At 48.8% G+C, this 15,724-nt stretch overlaps 1 protein-coding gene across 5 annotated transcripts in view; it reads left to right on the forward strand.

Annotated features, from left to right (window-relative positions):
- Positions 1–15,724, forward strand: part of SYTL3 (synaptotagmin like 3) — a 91,267-nt gene that overhangs the window by 55,941 nt on the left and 19,602 nt on the right. For 2 of the 5 annotated variants that reach the window (XM_043888061.1, XM_043888063.1), the window contains exons 6-9: positions 924–996; positions 2,455–2,533; positions 4,017–4,141; positions 9,337–9,471. In XM_043888061.1, coding sequence (XP_043743996.1) covers positions 924–996; positions 2,455–2,533; positions 4,017–4,141; positions 9,337–9,471 — 412 coding nt within the window. Of the gene's footprint in view, positions 1–923; positions 997–2,454; positions 2,538–4,016; positions 4,142–9,336; positions 9,472–15,724 lie in introns of all 5 variants that reach the window. The other 3 variants (XM_043888065.1, XM_043888064.1, XM_043888066.1) reach the window with 3 other exon arrangements.

Below are 15,724 nucleotides of genomic sequence, written 5' to 3' on the forward strand. Positions count from 1 at the left end.
AGTCAGCCTGCCATTGCAGGAGACGAAAGAGATTCGGGTTCAATCCCTGAGTCAGGAAGATCCCCTGGAGAAGGAAATAGTAACCCACTCCAGTATTCTTGCCTGGAAAATTCCATGGACAGAGGAGCCTGGTGGGCTACAGTCCATGGGGTGGCAAAGAGTCAGACACAACAGCGCACATGCCCCAATGAGATTCTAAACCAAGCATTTGCTTTTATGAATCATTCATGTCCCCAACATCTTGCCCAGTGCCTGACACTTTAGAAACATTTGTGGAACGAACATTGGTGGGTTTGAATAATGACCTGAGAGATAGTAACTTTATAAACAAAATTCTAAGCACCCAGTCATCATGAAGCAAGCAATAACTCACACACCGGACTATGCCGAATTTATTAAAGTATTCTTGAAAACTCTCCACCAGCAGCCTTTTTTGTTTTGTTTTGTTTATGGTGAGACTTGCCAATTTCCAGATTTTTCATTGTTTTACTCCTTCTGTCTCCCCCGCCAACTTCTTTTAGCATAAACTTAAGATTCCTCTTCTGGTCGGTTTTTACATCCGTGACATCTGGGGCATTCTGCTGGGCGCTGTCCACCAAGAGGATGCTCAGGTCCACGTGGCAGCCAGCCGCGTGTGGAGTCCGGTGCCAGGGCCGCCAGGCCACAGAGCTGGGGCCCCGTACCCTAGCTGTCCTGGGGACACACAGCTGGAGTGCAGTGCCTGGGTCTGGGACCCCAGAAGTTCAGACCCCAGAAGTCGGCCCTGTGCGGAGCGGATCCAGGCAGGGTCCTGGACCCTCTTCTAAAAAGTGGGGAAGCGTTTTTTTTGCAGAAAGGCAGAGGACTTGAATTACAGGATAAATGTGAATGTTGTGCACGCTTAAGACTCACAACCCGTTTCTTATCCCTGTGTTTTCCCTCAGCAGCAAGATCTCCGTGGTGCCTCCCACCCCTCCGCCTCACAGTGAAAGCCAGTGTAGCGGCAGCCCTGCCAGGGTAACGCGCCCATCCGGTTCCCGCTGGGTGGGGACGGGGAGGGATGCGGCCGGACACGCGGCTGAGAGGCTGAGCCTCATGGCAGAGCGATCCAACCTCGGCTGCGGGGTCCCCAGGCCAGGAGGGAAGGGGGGTGCCCATAGGAGGCTAGAGATGCTGGGCTCCGCCTGGTGTCTGGGTTACCATCACGCGCTGGGGGGCCCTGGGGCCGCCCCCACCCCCTACGCCCCGCACTGTCAGCGGACTCATCTTCTGCCTGCATCCCACATCCTTATCTCTTCGCTCTTGTTATTTTGTTGCTTCTGTCCCCTCCCCGTGCCCTTGAGTGTGGGGGTCTGGACGGGCTGCCGTTTGTGTCAGGGGCCTTTGGGGGTTGGAAAGGGAAATGCAGGTTGATTCACAGGCGTGTGACACACAGATGGGGGAGTACCTGTGGAAATGTGCATGTGCGTGCCATTGAGTGTGTGTAGGCGCTTAGTGTAAAGAAGACCAGGACTCTTCCCATCCAGAGCAGTTAGCTGTGTGATCCTGGAGGTCTTAACCTGGGCTCCCACCTGGGAGGCGGCGATAATCATACTCGTCTGGCTTACCTCCCACGGCTGGTGTGAGAAATCACCCGAGTAATGTCTGTGCTGGTACTAGGAAACTGTAGAGTGCCATGGAAACACGTGGTCTTGATTATTTATTATTCTGCTTATTAAAGAGAGTAACTCCATCTGTACACAGGAGGATATACACGTCTGCCGGTGAGAGAATTCTTTTTTCAGTTTCAAACTGATACCCCAGAGTGACTGCTCTACTTTCTCCTTGGGAGAGGCTTCCTTTACTCCTTGAGAGTAATTTATCTGAAGTTACTCACACAGATGTGCTCAAAACATATAACTGGGATGGATGGACAGGTGGATGGATAGATGGTTGGATGAATGGGACTTGCAGAGGGAGTGGCCTCATTTCTGTTCTTTCTCTTGCTTTTTCCTCTCTCTCCTGCACTGGGAGGTGGACCTGACCCCTGGCTCCGGTCTGCTCACCTCGTCTCTTCTGTCTCATGCATTCTGCCCACGTTGACGTCCCCTCTGGGCAGAGCTGGGGTCGGGGATGTAAGAGAAGGAGTCTAGAGAAGCGAGAATTTGCTCGCTGCAGTCTTTGAGCCCATGACGTGTCCATGCTTATTTCTACGAGGTAGTTGTTAGCTTGTGTACAACCACATGGTACTGCCCCTTCCTTTAAGGCAGGTGTCAAAACTCAGAGGAGAGATGCTGAAAAAAGAGGGCTCCTCCCTCCCTCCTGAGAGGCCCATGCCCCAGACACACATGCGCACACTCCCGCGGGCACCCCGAGAACCCACACCCCCTGCGCCCATGCATGCCAGAGTTTGGGGGTTGGTGGCCTGGAGCCTGCTGGGGCAAACACCGGTCATCAGACAGAAGTCTCATTCTCTCTCCTCTGTCTCTGCTTTAGTTGCAGGAACTCGGGCAGTTTAAAGGATTCAATAAGTCCGTGGAAAATTTGTTTCTGTCTGTCACCACCCACATGAAAAGTAAGTGACTGCCTCTCTGGGGGTTCTGGCCTGCAGGACAGGCATGCACACCAGCTCCTGGAGAAAGTCAGGACCCCTTCCCCGTCCCCTGTGTCTGCATCAGCAACAGCTCTGAAGGCCTGGCGTGTGCTGGGGCCTTTCTTTCTGCCAGGAGCGCAGGAGGCCCCGAAGGTTTCAGCAGGTGGACTTGTCAGTGTCATGGATGGCACAGCTCAGAGAGGAGCGACTCTGACGTATCCTGGGGGAGAGGGGAGCCCCGGGGCTGGGGAGGGGAGCACGTGTGGGATCTCGTCTAGAGAACAGAGACAATGCGCAGACTCAGCCCTGCCCAGCGCATGCGGGAGATGCTAATAAACAGCGTGAGGGGCTGATCTCAAGAAAGAGGGGTGCTCTGAAGGGGCGCTGTCCAACATGATAGCCTCTGACCTCATGTGGCTCTTAAAATGTGGCCAGAGTAGAATGCACATCAGATTCAGGAGACTCGCTATTGACCAAAGAGTGATATTTTTCATTAACAATTTTAATACCGATAATATATTTTCACAATATATTGAATGAAGTGAAGTCACTCAGTCGTGTCCAACTCTTTGCAACCACATGGCCTGTAGCCCACCAGGCTCCTCCGTCCATGGGATTTTCCCAGGCAAGGATACTGGAGTGGGTTGCCATTTCCTTCTCCAGGGGATCTTCCCAACCCAGGGATTGAACCTGGGTCTCCTGCACTGTAGACAGACGCTTTACCATCTGAGCCACCGGGGAAGTCCTAATATATTGGATATGTTACAGTAAATGAAATATAGTATTACAATTAACTTTGCCTGGTTCTTGTTGTCTTTTAAAATATGGCCACTAGAAAATTTGAAATGACATGTGAACTGTATTATATCTCTGTTGAGTGATTTCAAGGTCCATGTTAGAGTGGCAAGACTCTCCCGGGAAAAGAAAGCCTTTTAAAGGACACACTCACCTTTGAGGGGGCACTTAACCGTGTGGGGTTCCTTCCTGCTTCCCTTACTCATCTTAATTCTGAACTACTTTATTGCAAAGAAATTTTTAAGTCATCTTTTCAGGATTTGCTTATGGAAATGGTTATAAGGATACCCCAAGGCTTATTTCTGCCCCAAGAAGCGGTATTTAATTGTGAAATCTTTGTAAGGAGCCCCTAAAAACCCAGCGTGTTTGTTCAGCTTCCTTCTTTGTGTTTGGACAACCAGACACTTGGGATGTATAATGACCTAAATTTGGGGTAACCTGGTGGAGAGGTTGGCCTTGAACCCCCTTGACGGCAGCCCTGCCTGCAGAGACCTGGGGACACACGGTCACCATTCAGGAACCAGCCCCCCTGTCCTATGCCGGGGCCCCACGTCCAGCGAGATGTCAGGGACTCTCCCCTGTGCCCCAGAGTTCGGGGTGCAGAAATCCTGGAGAAAGGTCGCAGCAAAGCTGTGTGCTCCCACCTGTCTTCCTTGTATTTCTTTTCTAGAACTCTCCAAGTCCCAGAATGACATGACCTCTGACAAGCAGCACCCGGAGACGGTCCCCAGGCAGCGTGAGGGCCGGCCGGAGAGGAGGAGCCTGTCCGACACGGCGATCAACGCCAGCACCAGGGTATCCCCGGCCACCCCACCGGCTGCCCTAACACCTGCCCATCTTCTCTGTAGAGTTCTCTGTCCTTTTATTTCATAGGACATCAAGCTGTCTAAAAAGCACTTATAAACCTCTCCATTGGGTAGGGTGGGGGTGCTGGCCAAATGAAGGTTAAAATTCAGTTGTATTGAGTTTGGAACATGGTTCAGAACAGGGAAAGGCTTCCACGTGACCCCCGTGGCCCCCTAAGGCTTCCAGGCCACGCCAAGCACAAAGGCTCAGCTGCAGTCTTGCCGTGTGCCCACTTATTCCTGGTCTGTGGATACACTCGCTCAGGCTAGAGGCTGGCACGTCCTGCTTCCGACAACTTCTAGTTAAAATCTTTCCTGATCTCTGAAACTGTTGAAACCATAAACGCTACACGTCCCGGTGTGGTCATGAGGGAGACTCTGCAGGTACCTCCACCGGAAGAGATCTCACTTGACAAAGGCCTGTAGGGAAAGAATTACTCTTCCTACCAGGATTAACTGAGCCAGAAGCAGATGCGCTGGAGTGTGAGGGAAAGCGGACTTTAGGGTCAGGAAACCTGGGTTCCGGTCCAGCTGAGGTGACCTGGATGTTTGCAGGGTGGGTGTGACAACTCCGGTTGGCTAGACAGGACAGGTGACCTTATTGCCAATACCAGCTCTGTTGAGGGTGTCCCCAGACAGACTGTTCTATAGGCAAAGGGGTGAGGGTAACCTCACCCTCCAGCTGGGACTTCCACGCACTTCCACAAGATGCTAAATTCTGTCTCCATCCATCAGGTCATCACGTGACCTCCTGAGCATCCAAAAGCACCCCCCAACCCCCAGGGAATGAAGATGATATTACCTGTTCCTCCCAGATCAGCACAGTGTTCTTGCAAAGATCCCCTGAGATAACTTAGGTAGCTGTTTAGAGTCTCTGTTATCTAAATGTAAATCTAGATTGCTCCTCCTATGTGTTATGAGCCTGTGCCAGGCTCTTGCTAAAAGCTCTACCTTTTATCCTCATACCACCCTGAGGTGGGTATTCATGTGACCCTGTTTACGTTTATGGACGCTTAGGGAGATTGTCACAGACCCCTGGCAACAGAACCAGAAATGCGGGGGCGGGGCGGGGGGAGGGGGTCGTCAGTCTTGGTTTGGAGGCTGAATGATGATTTTCCACTTTAACGTGTATGCAAGTCACTTGGGGATCTTGTTGAAATGCAGATTCAGAGTCACTAGATCTGGCAGTGGGCGTGAGATGCAGGATCTCAGGTGTGTTTCTGAGGAGCTCAGGGACCAGCAGGTGGTCTGCCGCCTCACTGTAAGGGCAAGCCGTGGAGAGTGCGTGACGTGTATTTGGAAGGTCTTTGAGACTGAAGTGCAAACAAGTGTGTGTGTTCCTTTCGGCTCTGCAGCACTCACATGAACACTGTCCTAACTGATGTTCCTGAATCAAGAGGTAGAAGAGAGTGTCAGCGTGTGTTTAGGTGACACTGTATTCTGGGCGGATGGAGCGTGTGTTTCTTATTAGGTTGGTCAAAAAGTTCGTTTGGATTTTTCCGTAAGGTCTTATGGACAAATCCGAATGAGGTTTTTGGCAAACCCAATACTTGATCACATTTCATTCTTACAAAGTTCCCGGAAAGATTTTGCTGCTCCCATGATAAATATCTAGAACCTGAGTTTTAGTGCAAGGTTAACCACCTTGTCTCATAGCCATGGCTCGTGAAAGGTGGAGCCAGGAATACACCCCAGGTTCGTCCAACTCCTAACTTCTACATTCTTAACCTCTTCATCATATGCTCCACCTAAGGAGGACAAATGAACTTTTTAAGTCCTTAAACAACCCCTGTGAAGCCTGGGCTGTTACTGTCCCATTAAAGATGAGGACTCGGGGGCCAAGGGATGGCCTGGGGGGTAAAGCGGTCGGAGTGGCAGGGCCAGTTGGAGGCTGCCCCCGAGAGCGTTCCTGTGATTCCTGCCAGGAGATACCAGCAAGGTTTGCAGACCTGCACGGTTCCCACTTCTGATGTCACGTACCAGGTGCTGGGACATCCCAAGTATCTGTAGGCTTCGCTCCTGACCTTCTGAAGTGATGCAGTGTGACATCACCCTCCACGGCTGCTCGTGCCGTGGGGGGCACCTGCCGGCCGACAGCAAGGTTGTCTGAAGGGCCGGCGGTGCCCAAGGGTAGAAGCCAGGAGAATGGGTGGAGGGGTGTGGCCAGAGAGCCCCACCGGGTAGACCTTTTGTCCCCGGTGTGTCCGCTTCACTGCCACAGTCTTGGCAGGACACGCTCAGGACTTTCTGTAGGCATTCTCTCTCCCCACATTGCTTGAGGTTGTGGCTGTTTTAAAGAGAAATTGAGCCAAATGTTTATAAAGTGCTCAGTAATTATGGCATGATCTATAAATGCTAAATAATTACCAGGTCAGCATATAAAGAGCACATTTTTAAATAGAATGTTTGTCAGACTGCAATTACACACACCTGAGCTGGTGAGCTCACAACAGTTCCACTTACACTTCCATTGGAATATGTAGGAGCCTCTCACCAGCAGTGAGGAGGCAACGCGGTGGGTACCCTTTGTAAGTGAGGGATGCCGGCGCCCCTCTGCCGGGGGTGACACTGAGACACAGAAATAGGAAATCATTGTCTTAAAATGATGCCGGGATGAGAAATCCCTGAGAAATCAGGTCAGGATTGCTTCCAAGTTGTGTCTCTATCCTTTAAGTTTGAGCTGCAGAAATTCTCCGGCAAGTATCTGGGCCAGGATTCATCAAGAAGTGAATTTCTGCTACTGAATTGCCTTCCTCTGGGGTTGACTCAGTCTGCACAACCCTAGGAGCAGCGTAGCTGTTTTCTAGCACTCCTGCAAACACTAAACTTTATACTTGTTATTTTAATAATTGCTAATTTAGTGTGTGAGTTGCTGAGTCATGTCTGACTCCTTACAACCCCATGGACTGTAGCCCTCCAGGCTCCTCTGTCCATGGGATTTTTCAGGCAAGAATTCTGGAGTGGATTGCCACTTCCTGTGCCAAGGGATCTTCCCGATGCAGGGATCGAACCTGCATTTCCTGTATCTCCTGCATTGCAGGCAGATTCTTTACCCAGTGAACCATACGGGAAGCTGATAGACAATTTTTAAAAATCTGCATTCCTCTAATTTCAGGTGAGCCTTGTCTTATAGTCTCCGTTTTGAACACCTTCATTTCTGAAATCCTCCCCTTGGGTGTCCGGTTCCTCCAGCTCTCTGCCCACTCTTTAGTAGCCCCAAGCCGCCTATTCTCTGGAGGACCTCACGCATCACTGGGCATGCGTGATCTCATGGCCAGGTTCTGCCTGGCCTCTTTGGTGCCTGCAGTTGTTCTGGCCTCTGGCAGGCGCCGGGAACATGCTCCACACCTGAGCATCGTGATAGCCCCTCATCCTGGGATAGCCTAACTTTGGGTCTCTCCCCAGCCAGCCTTCAGTACCCACTCAGGTCACACTCCCACTGAAGACCACCCCGGGCCCCTCCTGCACTGGCCCTCCTCCTCTGTCCCGTCACTTGGCTTGTGCCTCCGTTTTAATGGTTTGTATCTCTGATGAGCTAGTGAGCCCTTGGGGGCTTCCCAGGTGGCTCAGCAGCAAAGAAACCACCTGCCAGTGCAAGAGATGCAGGAGACTCGGGTTCGATCCCTGGCTTGGAAAGACCCCTCGGAGCAGGGAATGGCAACCCACTCCAGTCTTCTTGCCTGGGAAATGCCATGGACAGAGGAGCCTGGCGGGCTACAGTCCGTGGGGTCACAGAGTTGGACATGACTGAGCACACACACACACACACACACACACACAGTAAGTCCCTGGAGAACAGACAAAGCATCTTCTCGGCCTTTCCCTCCTCCTCTTGCCCCCAGGACTTAGAGTGGCACATTGAACACCGTGTTGCTTTAACAAATGTCTGATGAAATTGAGTTCTGGGAATTGAGAGCATGAACAAATGTCATAGAGGCGGTCATGTCTTTCATTTCTTCTATGCTAGTCTTAGCTTTTCATTCCTGAAAATTATGACCGTAGCGCCACTGTTTATATTTCCAAGTTGAACTTCCAACCCAGTGTCACAGTCTAAAGTCTCAATTTGGAAACTTTGTCTTTTCAACCAGGACGAGGCTTGCCCCTCCTTGCTCTGTACCATCACTGTTCGGTACAGCGATCCCCAGCCTTTCTGGCCCCAGGGACGGACTTCACGGAAGATAATTTTTCTGTGGACCAGGGTGGGGATCGGGGGTCGGGAATGGTTTCAGGATGATTCAAGCACATTACATTTACTGTGCTCTTTATTATTATTACATCGGCTCCACCTCAGATCATCAGGCATTAGCTCCTGGAGGTTGGGGACCCCTGCAGACAGAACTTTCTAGCCACTGCCACATGTGATTACTGAGCACTGGAAGTGTGTCTAGTGCAAACAAGAAGCTGAACTGATTTGATTCTAATTGATTGGAATTTAAATAGCCCATGTGACTAGTGGCTACTGTATTTGAAAGCAAAAGTTGTACACACTATAGAAGTCCCAACTATAAAATATTTTTGTTTAATTTAGAGACTTTTTTTTTTCCTTTTTTAATGAGCATATCAGAGACGAAACTCTGCCTGTCAGGCTGAATACTATATTTCATGTGATTAAATGCTTGTGTCATTGTGAAGGTCAAATACGGACTTCGGTTTCTTTAACACTTGTACTAATCCTTAGGTACTTCCCTGGTGGCTCAGATGGTAAAGAATCTGCCTGCAATGTGGGTTTGATCCTTGGGTGGGGATGATCCCGTGGAGGAGGGCATGGCAACCCACTCCAGTATTATTGCCTGGAGAATCCCATGGACAGAGGAACCTGGCGGGCTACAGTCCATGGGGTCACAAAGAGTCAGATAAAACTAAGCAACTTTCATTCACTCAGTACTTTAGTAACCCACCCATCACTGTGAATGTCTCAAAGCTCTATGATGTCTGCCTGGTAACCGTGTGTGTGTGTGTGTGTGTGTGTGTGTATGTGTGTGTGTGTGTGTATTCATTTATCCACATGGAAGCATGCCTTTTTACTCAGCACTCAGAAGTTTACATATTAGTGACATGCAAGCCATGCCCATTGAAGTCATCACATTTGAACAAAACCAAACTGAGATGAAGACTATCCTATTAATTTTATGTTTGTTTTTTCAGAAGGTCAGCACACCAGATATTCTGAAACCTCTCAGTCCAGAGAGCCCCAGACGCCTTACGAGCCCTGTTCTGAAGCAAGAAGACATCTCATCCAGTCCAGTGCTCAACACTTTGTTCTCAGGAGGCTTGAGACAGGTGAGTCTCATCTCATAATCCTTGCCCCGTGCTGTGTGGTTGTCACGATGTCAAATGGGATTGGTCGGCAAGAGTATGAGTGATGTGTTGTCTTGTGGGATGAACTGGAGCACAGTGAAGTGCTGAGGTGACATTTTACTTAGATTGACAGCTGGAAAGAAAAAAAGAAACCTTGCTAATCTTTGGTGGTTTTCTCTTTTACATCTTATTTTGAGCATATTCATACAGGCAGAGAGTAATTCATAGTAAGTCATGGTGTCTTAGGTGAGACGTGTTTAGTTTTGATGAAGTCTGATTCATCAGGCTTTTCTTTCATGGTTACTTCTCTGTCTTTTTTAATTAATTGCTTTTTATTTTTGGTTGCGCTGGGTCTTGGTTGCTTCGTTGCTGGTTGCAGAGAGCGAGGGCTACTCTTCGTTGCGGTGCAGGGGCTTCTCCTTGTGGTGGCCTTGGAGCGTGGACTTGTTGTGGAGTGTGGACTCTAGGATGTACGGGCTTCTGGAGTTGTGATACAGGGGCTTAGGTGTGTGCCCATGTGGGATCTTCCCAGACCAGGGATCGAACCTGTGTTCCCCACATTGGCAGGCGGATTCTTACCTCTCTACCACCAGGGAAGTCCTCTCTGTCTTATCCACCTACAAGTCATGAAGATATTCTGCCATGTTTTCTTCTAGAAGCTTTTATAAAAATTTAGCTTTTATGTGTGGTCCCTGCTCCAGCTCATTAATTTTTGTGAATGGTGAAAGGTGCGGGTTGACGTTCATTTTTTCCAACATATGAATACAGTTTATTCCAGTGCTGTTGGTTAGAAAAAGGACTCTGAGTTTTTCCATTGACTTTGGTGTCTTTGTTGAAAGGCAAAGGACCATGTCAGTGCAGACCTTCTCCTAGGTTCTCTGTTCTGCTCCACTGACCTGTTTGTCTTTGTGCCAAGGCCAGACTGACGTGATTACTGTAGCTTTGTAGGAAGTTGGGTGGTTTAAGTCCTCCAACTTTGCTCTTTTTTGAGATTGCCTTGTAATGTTTTAAACGTAGAGTCCTCATAGGCAGGCCTTTTTATTCATTCACTTGTTATTCAAAAACATTGCATGAATGTTGACTCTGTCTCTAAACCTGTGATATGTATTAGATATGTAAGATGGAGCCTTGGGTGAGGAGCGCTGAGACTTCAGTTAAAGCTCCTCAATGTATTCGGTGATCTCAATCACTCAAGAGGGAGGGGACATACCTGTGCCTGAGCCTGATTCATGTTGATACATGTGGCAGAAACCAACAAAATATTGTAAAGCAATTGTCCTCCAATAAAAAACCAGTTCAGTTTAGTTGCTCAGTCGTGTCCGACTCTGCAACCCCATGGACTGCTTTTTGTGACCCCATGGACTGCAGCATGTCAGTCTTCCCTGTCCATCACCAACTCCTGAGCTTCCTCAAATTCATGTCCATCGAGTCGGTGATGCCATCCAACCATCTCATCTTCTGTTACCCCCTTCTCCTGCCTTCAATCTTTCCCAGCATCAGGGTGTTTTCCGAGGAATCAGTTCTTCACATCAGGTGACCAGAGTATTGAAGCTTCAGTTTCAGCATCAGTCCTTCCAATAAAAAATAAGTTAATTTTAAAAAATAAACCATCACAAAAACTCCCTCAGCTTCAGAGTCCTCATCAAGGAGATGGTATCAGAATTGTTGTTCTTATTTCACTGGATTGCTTTGGTAATCAAATGGATGCCCACCTTCCGTGGTGTAATACAGTGGTTAAGAACTCAGCTTCTAGAAACCAGCATCATGGTTCACCTTCCAGCTCCTTTAGTGGCAAAGAGCATGTTCCAGAGCTAGTATTCTGACCACTGTGGTACTTTAGCCTTGGGGTGGTTGTACTTTTATGAAAAATAGCGTCCACCTTTTTTTATTAAAAAAAAAAAAAGTGTCCACTTTTATAAAAAAGTGTTTATCAGAAAATGATAAACTTCCCCCATCTCCATGAATGTCCAGCAGAATATCCAGAAGTCACAGCAGAAGCAGGCTAGACCTTGAAGAATCACCAACATCCTTGATTCAATCCACAAAATGCTGGCAGTTCCTAACCTACCCTTTGGCTGCGACCACTGGCTCCTGTGGGCGGTCCCACCTCCATCAAAACCACTGCTCTGCACCCTCACTACTCAAAGTGCGGGGCACCAGGGTTACCTGGGAGCTTCTCAAAGATCAGAATCTCTAGTCTTCCCTCAGACCTACTGGAGTCTGAATCTGTCATTTAGAAAGAGCCCCAGCAGATTCAGGCTTCCCACGTGGCTCAGTGTTGAAGAATCCACCTGCAATGCAGGAGATGCAGGTTCCATCCCTGGGTCATGAAGATGCCCTGGAGGAGGAATTGGCAACCCGCTCCAGTATTCTTGCCTGGAGAAATCCCATGGAGAGAGGAGCCTGGTGGGCTACAGTCCATGGGGTCAAAAAGAGTCAGATATGACTTAGCAGCACGTACCAGGAGATTCATGCACACATAAACACGCAAATTGAGCCCTGTCAACTTCAAATCCAAGTGAAATACTTCGTATGTTAGGGATTCTTTAGCAGTCTAGGGATGTGCTGTTCAGTTCTCGCAGCCCCTGTTGGGGGACCCTCCCAACTCCTGCCCTGGGTAGCCTCCTGCCCTGGGTCACGCAGCTGCAGTCCTACCAGGGCCAGAACGAATGGCCTTCCTCTTCTTGGATGCCTGAGCTCATGAGCGTTGGAGATGGTCCTGCCAGAGCCTCTCAGGTTGCTGCTGTTGGGGGATGGGTGTTGTTTATACTGGAGAAGAGTTCGGAAAGGTGAAAGCACTGAATGAACACTTCCCTGAGGGGGAGCTTAAGCAAGGGCAGCTCCAGAACATTCTCTCCTGGGGCTGAACCCCGTGGTGGGTACAGACAGGGGAGGCAGAGGAGCGGCCTCTGGGAGCTTTTCCAAGACCCATGGAAAGTTTGCCTCCACCCCGGCTAACGTACGGACTCCAGCCAGCTTGAGATTTTTTTTTTTTCTTATTAACTAGTATTTATTTATGACTGCATCAGGTCCCAGTTGCGGCATGCGGGATCTTTTGGTACAGTGGGGGCTATGGCATGCGGCTTGTGGGAAACCAACTTCCTAACCAGGGATGGAGCCCGCATCCCCCGCACTGGAAGGCCGACTCCCGACCTCTGACCTCTGACCTCTGGACCACCAGGGAAGTCCCCCAGCTTGAACCTTGATAAGGCTGATCCAGGAGGATGGGGCCAAACCCTGCTTCTGAGGGAGCCCAAACTCGTCCAGGGGCCTCTCGACTTGACTCTTAAGCTCCTTCAAGGCCCTGAAACCAACACAGAGGTAGACACACAGACTCAGATCCTCCCCACAGCGGTCCACGGGGCCCTCCGCGAGCTGCCCACCACCCCACACCTGCCCCCTCGCTCAGTCCTCTCTGGGGCGCTAGTCCTTGAAGCCGGACGCAGCCTGCCTCCCAGTTCCTTGGGCTGATCCCTCTCCCAGGCTCCAGGCTGTCTCACTCCCTTCCCTCCCTTGCAGTCTTGGCTGCAAGGTCACCTTCTTAGGAGCTCTGCCCTCTGCCCTGCTCTGCCTCCCTGGCTCACCAGTTTTCTGTTTATCCACGTGCTTATCACCTTCTGCCCCTGCGTAATTGGCTTTACCTGTGGTTTATTGTCTATTGTCATTCCCAGGTGCCCCGGAGCAGTGCGTGACACTTAATGGCACTCCGTAAATATTTGTGAGATGGTTGGATGCACTCTTATCAGAGCTATTATTGAAAGCCTACTGTGTGCTCAATGCAGAGCTGGGAACTCCACCTCCGGGTCATTCTCACCACAGTCTTGTCCTGGGGATGTGGTCGTCCCATTTCACAAATGGGAAAACTGAGGCTCTCGGAGGGTATGCCGTTTGCTAAGGCTATGTGGTCACTGAAGAATTCTGACTGGGAGTCAAAAGTCCAGGCCTTCTGTCCTATCCCAGAGGAATTGTTGGTCTTTTAAACTGACCGCCACCCCCAGTTCAGCTTTGCTCACTTGGAGCTGGTCCACACCCTGAAGACCTTTCAGAGTGGGTGGGAGGTGAGGGGGGAAGGATGCTGGGGTAACAGGATGTGGTGAGTGTATGTGTTGTACTGAGACTGTTTCTTTGGAAAGTACCTCCGAATTACGGTGCAAATTCAACCTGACGCTCTCTTTGCGCTTTCTTCTAAAATCTTCTCTGATTTGTGCCCTCAACATGTATCATCACGAGATTGAATTATTAGACGTGCAATCTTAACCTGTTCCCCTTAGCCTGAAGCAGTGTGTGTTTGAGGAAACTAAACTCCCACAAAGCCAAGAACAGTTTTTTTTTCTTGCCCAAAGAAAAGTCGCCTCCCCTTCTGAGGGACATTTATATTATCTGAGAAACAGGAAGTTGGGGCTAGAAAAAGCTTATTAAATCTCTGCTTATTACAAAAGTAAGAACACAAACGGACAATAAATAGAGGAAGCACTCAACTTCCTGAGCAGTTAAATCAGTGCAAAATTAGAACAAGTGCAGTTTGGGGACCATTTTAGCAAATTTAAGAAGTGACACGGCTCCGTGCTGGCGAGTGTGTGGAGAGGCAGGTGTTCTATAAACTGCTGGTGGAGCTGGATGGAAGGCACCCACAGCAATGTACGTCACAGGCTTCAACAGGCATGCTCGCTCTCACCCAGCTGTTTTAGTTACAGGAACTGTTCTTTAGAGATCATCATGAACTTTGCCAAAAAGTATGTATACGTGGATGTTGAGGGCAGCATTGTTTATCTTAATAACTTTTATTAATTTTGAAAAATTGGAATTAGCCAAAATGTCTAAAATAAGGCAGTGGTTAAATTATGGTACATTTATTCAGAGGAATACCTTGCAACTATTAAAAGTAATGTGGTTGAAGGATATTGAAAAGAATGTCGAAAATAGATATCGATAAACAAAAATATTAAGTTACAAAATAGTATTACAGTAGCACATAATTAGAAGAGCAAAGTGAATGTACTAGAGACCCTGTAAAACAATTGAAAGGATTGTATCAAAAGGTTGCGAATAGTGGCCTTATGCTTTCTTCTTAAATTTTCTTGGTCTTTTCTGTGTTTTCTGTATGTTCTCCATAAACACGTAATATTTGTGCAGAGAAAAATCCCAGTTCTTTAGAAAAAAAAAATAGAAACCAAAAAAATTCCTCTAGTCCTTGGGAACTAAGTGTTGGTAGTGTGAAGAAACATGCGGTTACATTTTTAGCAAATTCCCTGGGAGAAAAAAATTATATCAGAGGTCCCCTCTGATTTTCGATTTTGCCTTCACTTCTGTTTTGGAAAAAATCCGTGCATTTCTGTCTGTGTTTTCATGCAGCTGACGTTTGCCCTGGAGCTGAGGTCGCTGTGACTGGAGGAGTGACCACGAGCCAGGAACGCACATCTGGGCTCCCTGCACCCGGATGGAGCGTGGCTCCTGGAACGGTTTATAGTCACTGAAGTGAGGCTCCAGCTCGCTGGTTGTTTCTCTTAAACGTCAGTCTGAGACCTGGAGCCTTATGGTGGCATTCGGGTCACTTCTAAGTGGGAACTGTCTCAAAGCGTTCAGCCCATCCATCTCACTGTGCTCGCTGGGGTTTTGGAAACTTCCATTTTCCTTTGGTATTTCTGAGCTTCTCTGGTTGCACTGACTTTTTTAAAAGGAGTATTGTGTTCAGCTGTATACCCATATTAACCTTGGTTGTTCAGTCGCTCAGTCGTGTCCGACTCTTTGCAACCCCATGAACCGCAGCACACCAGGCTTCCCTGTCGGTCACTATCTTCCAGAATTTGTTCAAACTCTTGTCCACTGAGTCTGTCATGCCATCCAACCATTTCATCCTCTGTCACCCCCTTCTCTTGCCCTCAATCTTCCCCAGCATCTGGGTCTTTCCAATGAGTTGGCTCTTCGCATCAGGTGGCCAGAGGATTGGAGTTTCAGCATCAGTCCTTCCAATGAATATTCAGGGTTGATTTCCTTTAGGATTGACTGGTTTGAATTCCTTGAAGTGAAAGGGACTCTCAAGAGTCTTCTCCAATACCACAGTTCAAAAGCATCAATTCTTCAGTGCTCAGCCTTCTTTATGATCCAACTCTCACATCCATACATGACCACTGGAAAAACCATAGCTTTGACTAGATGGACCTTTGCTGACAAAGTGTTGTCTCTGCTTTTTAATATGCTGTCTAGATTTGTCATAGCTTTCCTTCCAAGGAGCAAA

This window comes from Cervus elaphus, chromosome 26 (assembly GCF_910594005.1).
Source record: "Cervus elaphus chromosome 26, mCerEla1.1, whole genome shotgun sequence".
Lineage (NCBI taxonomy): Eukaryota > Metazoa > Chordata > Mammalia > Artiodactyla > Cervidae > Cervus > Cervus elaphus.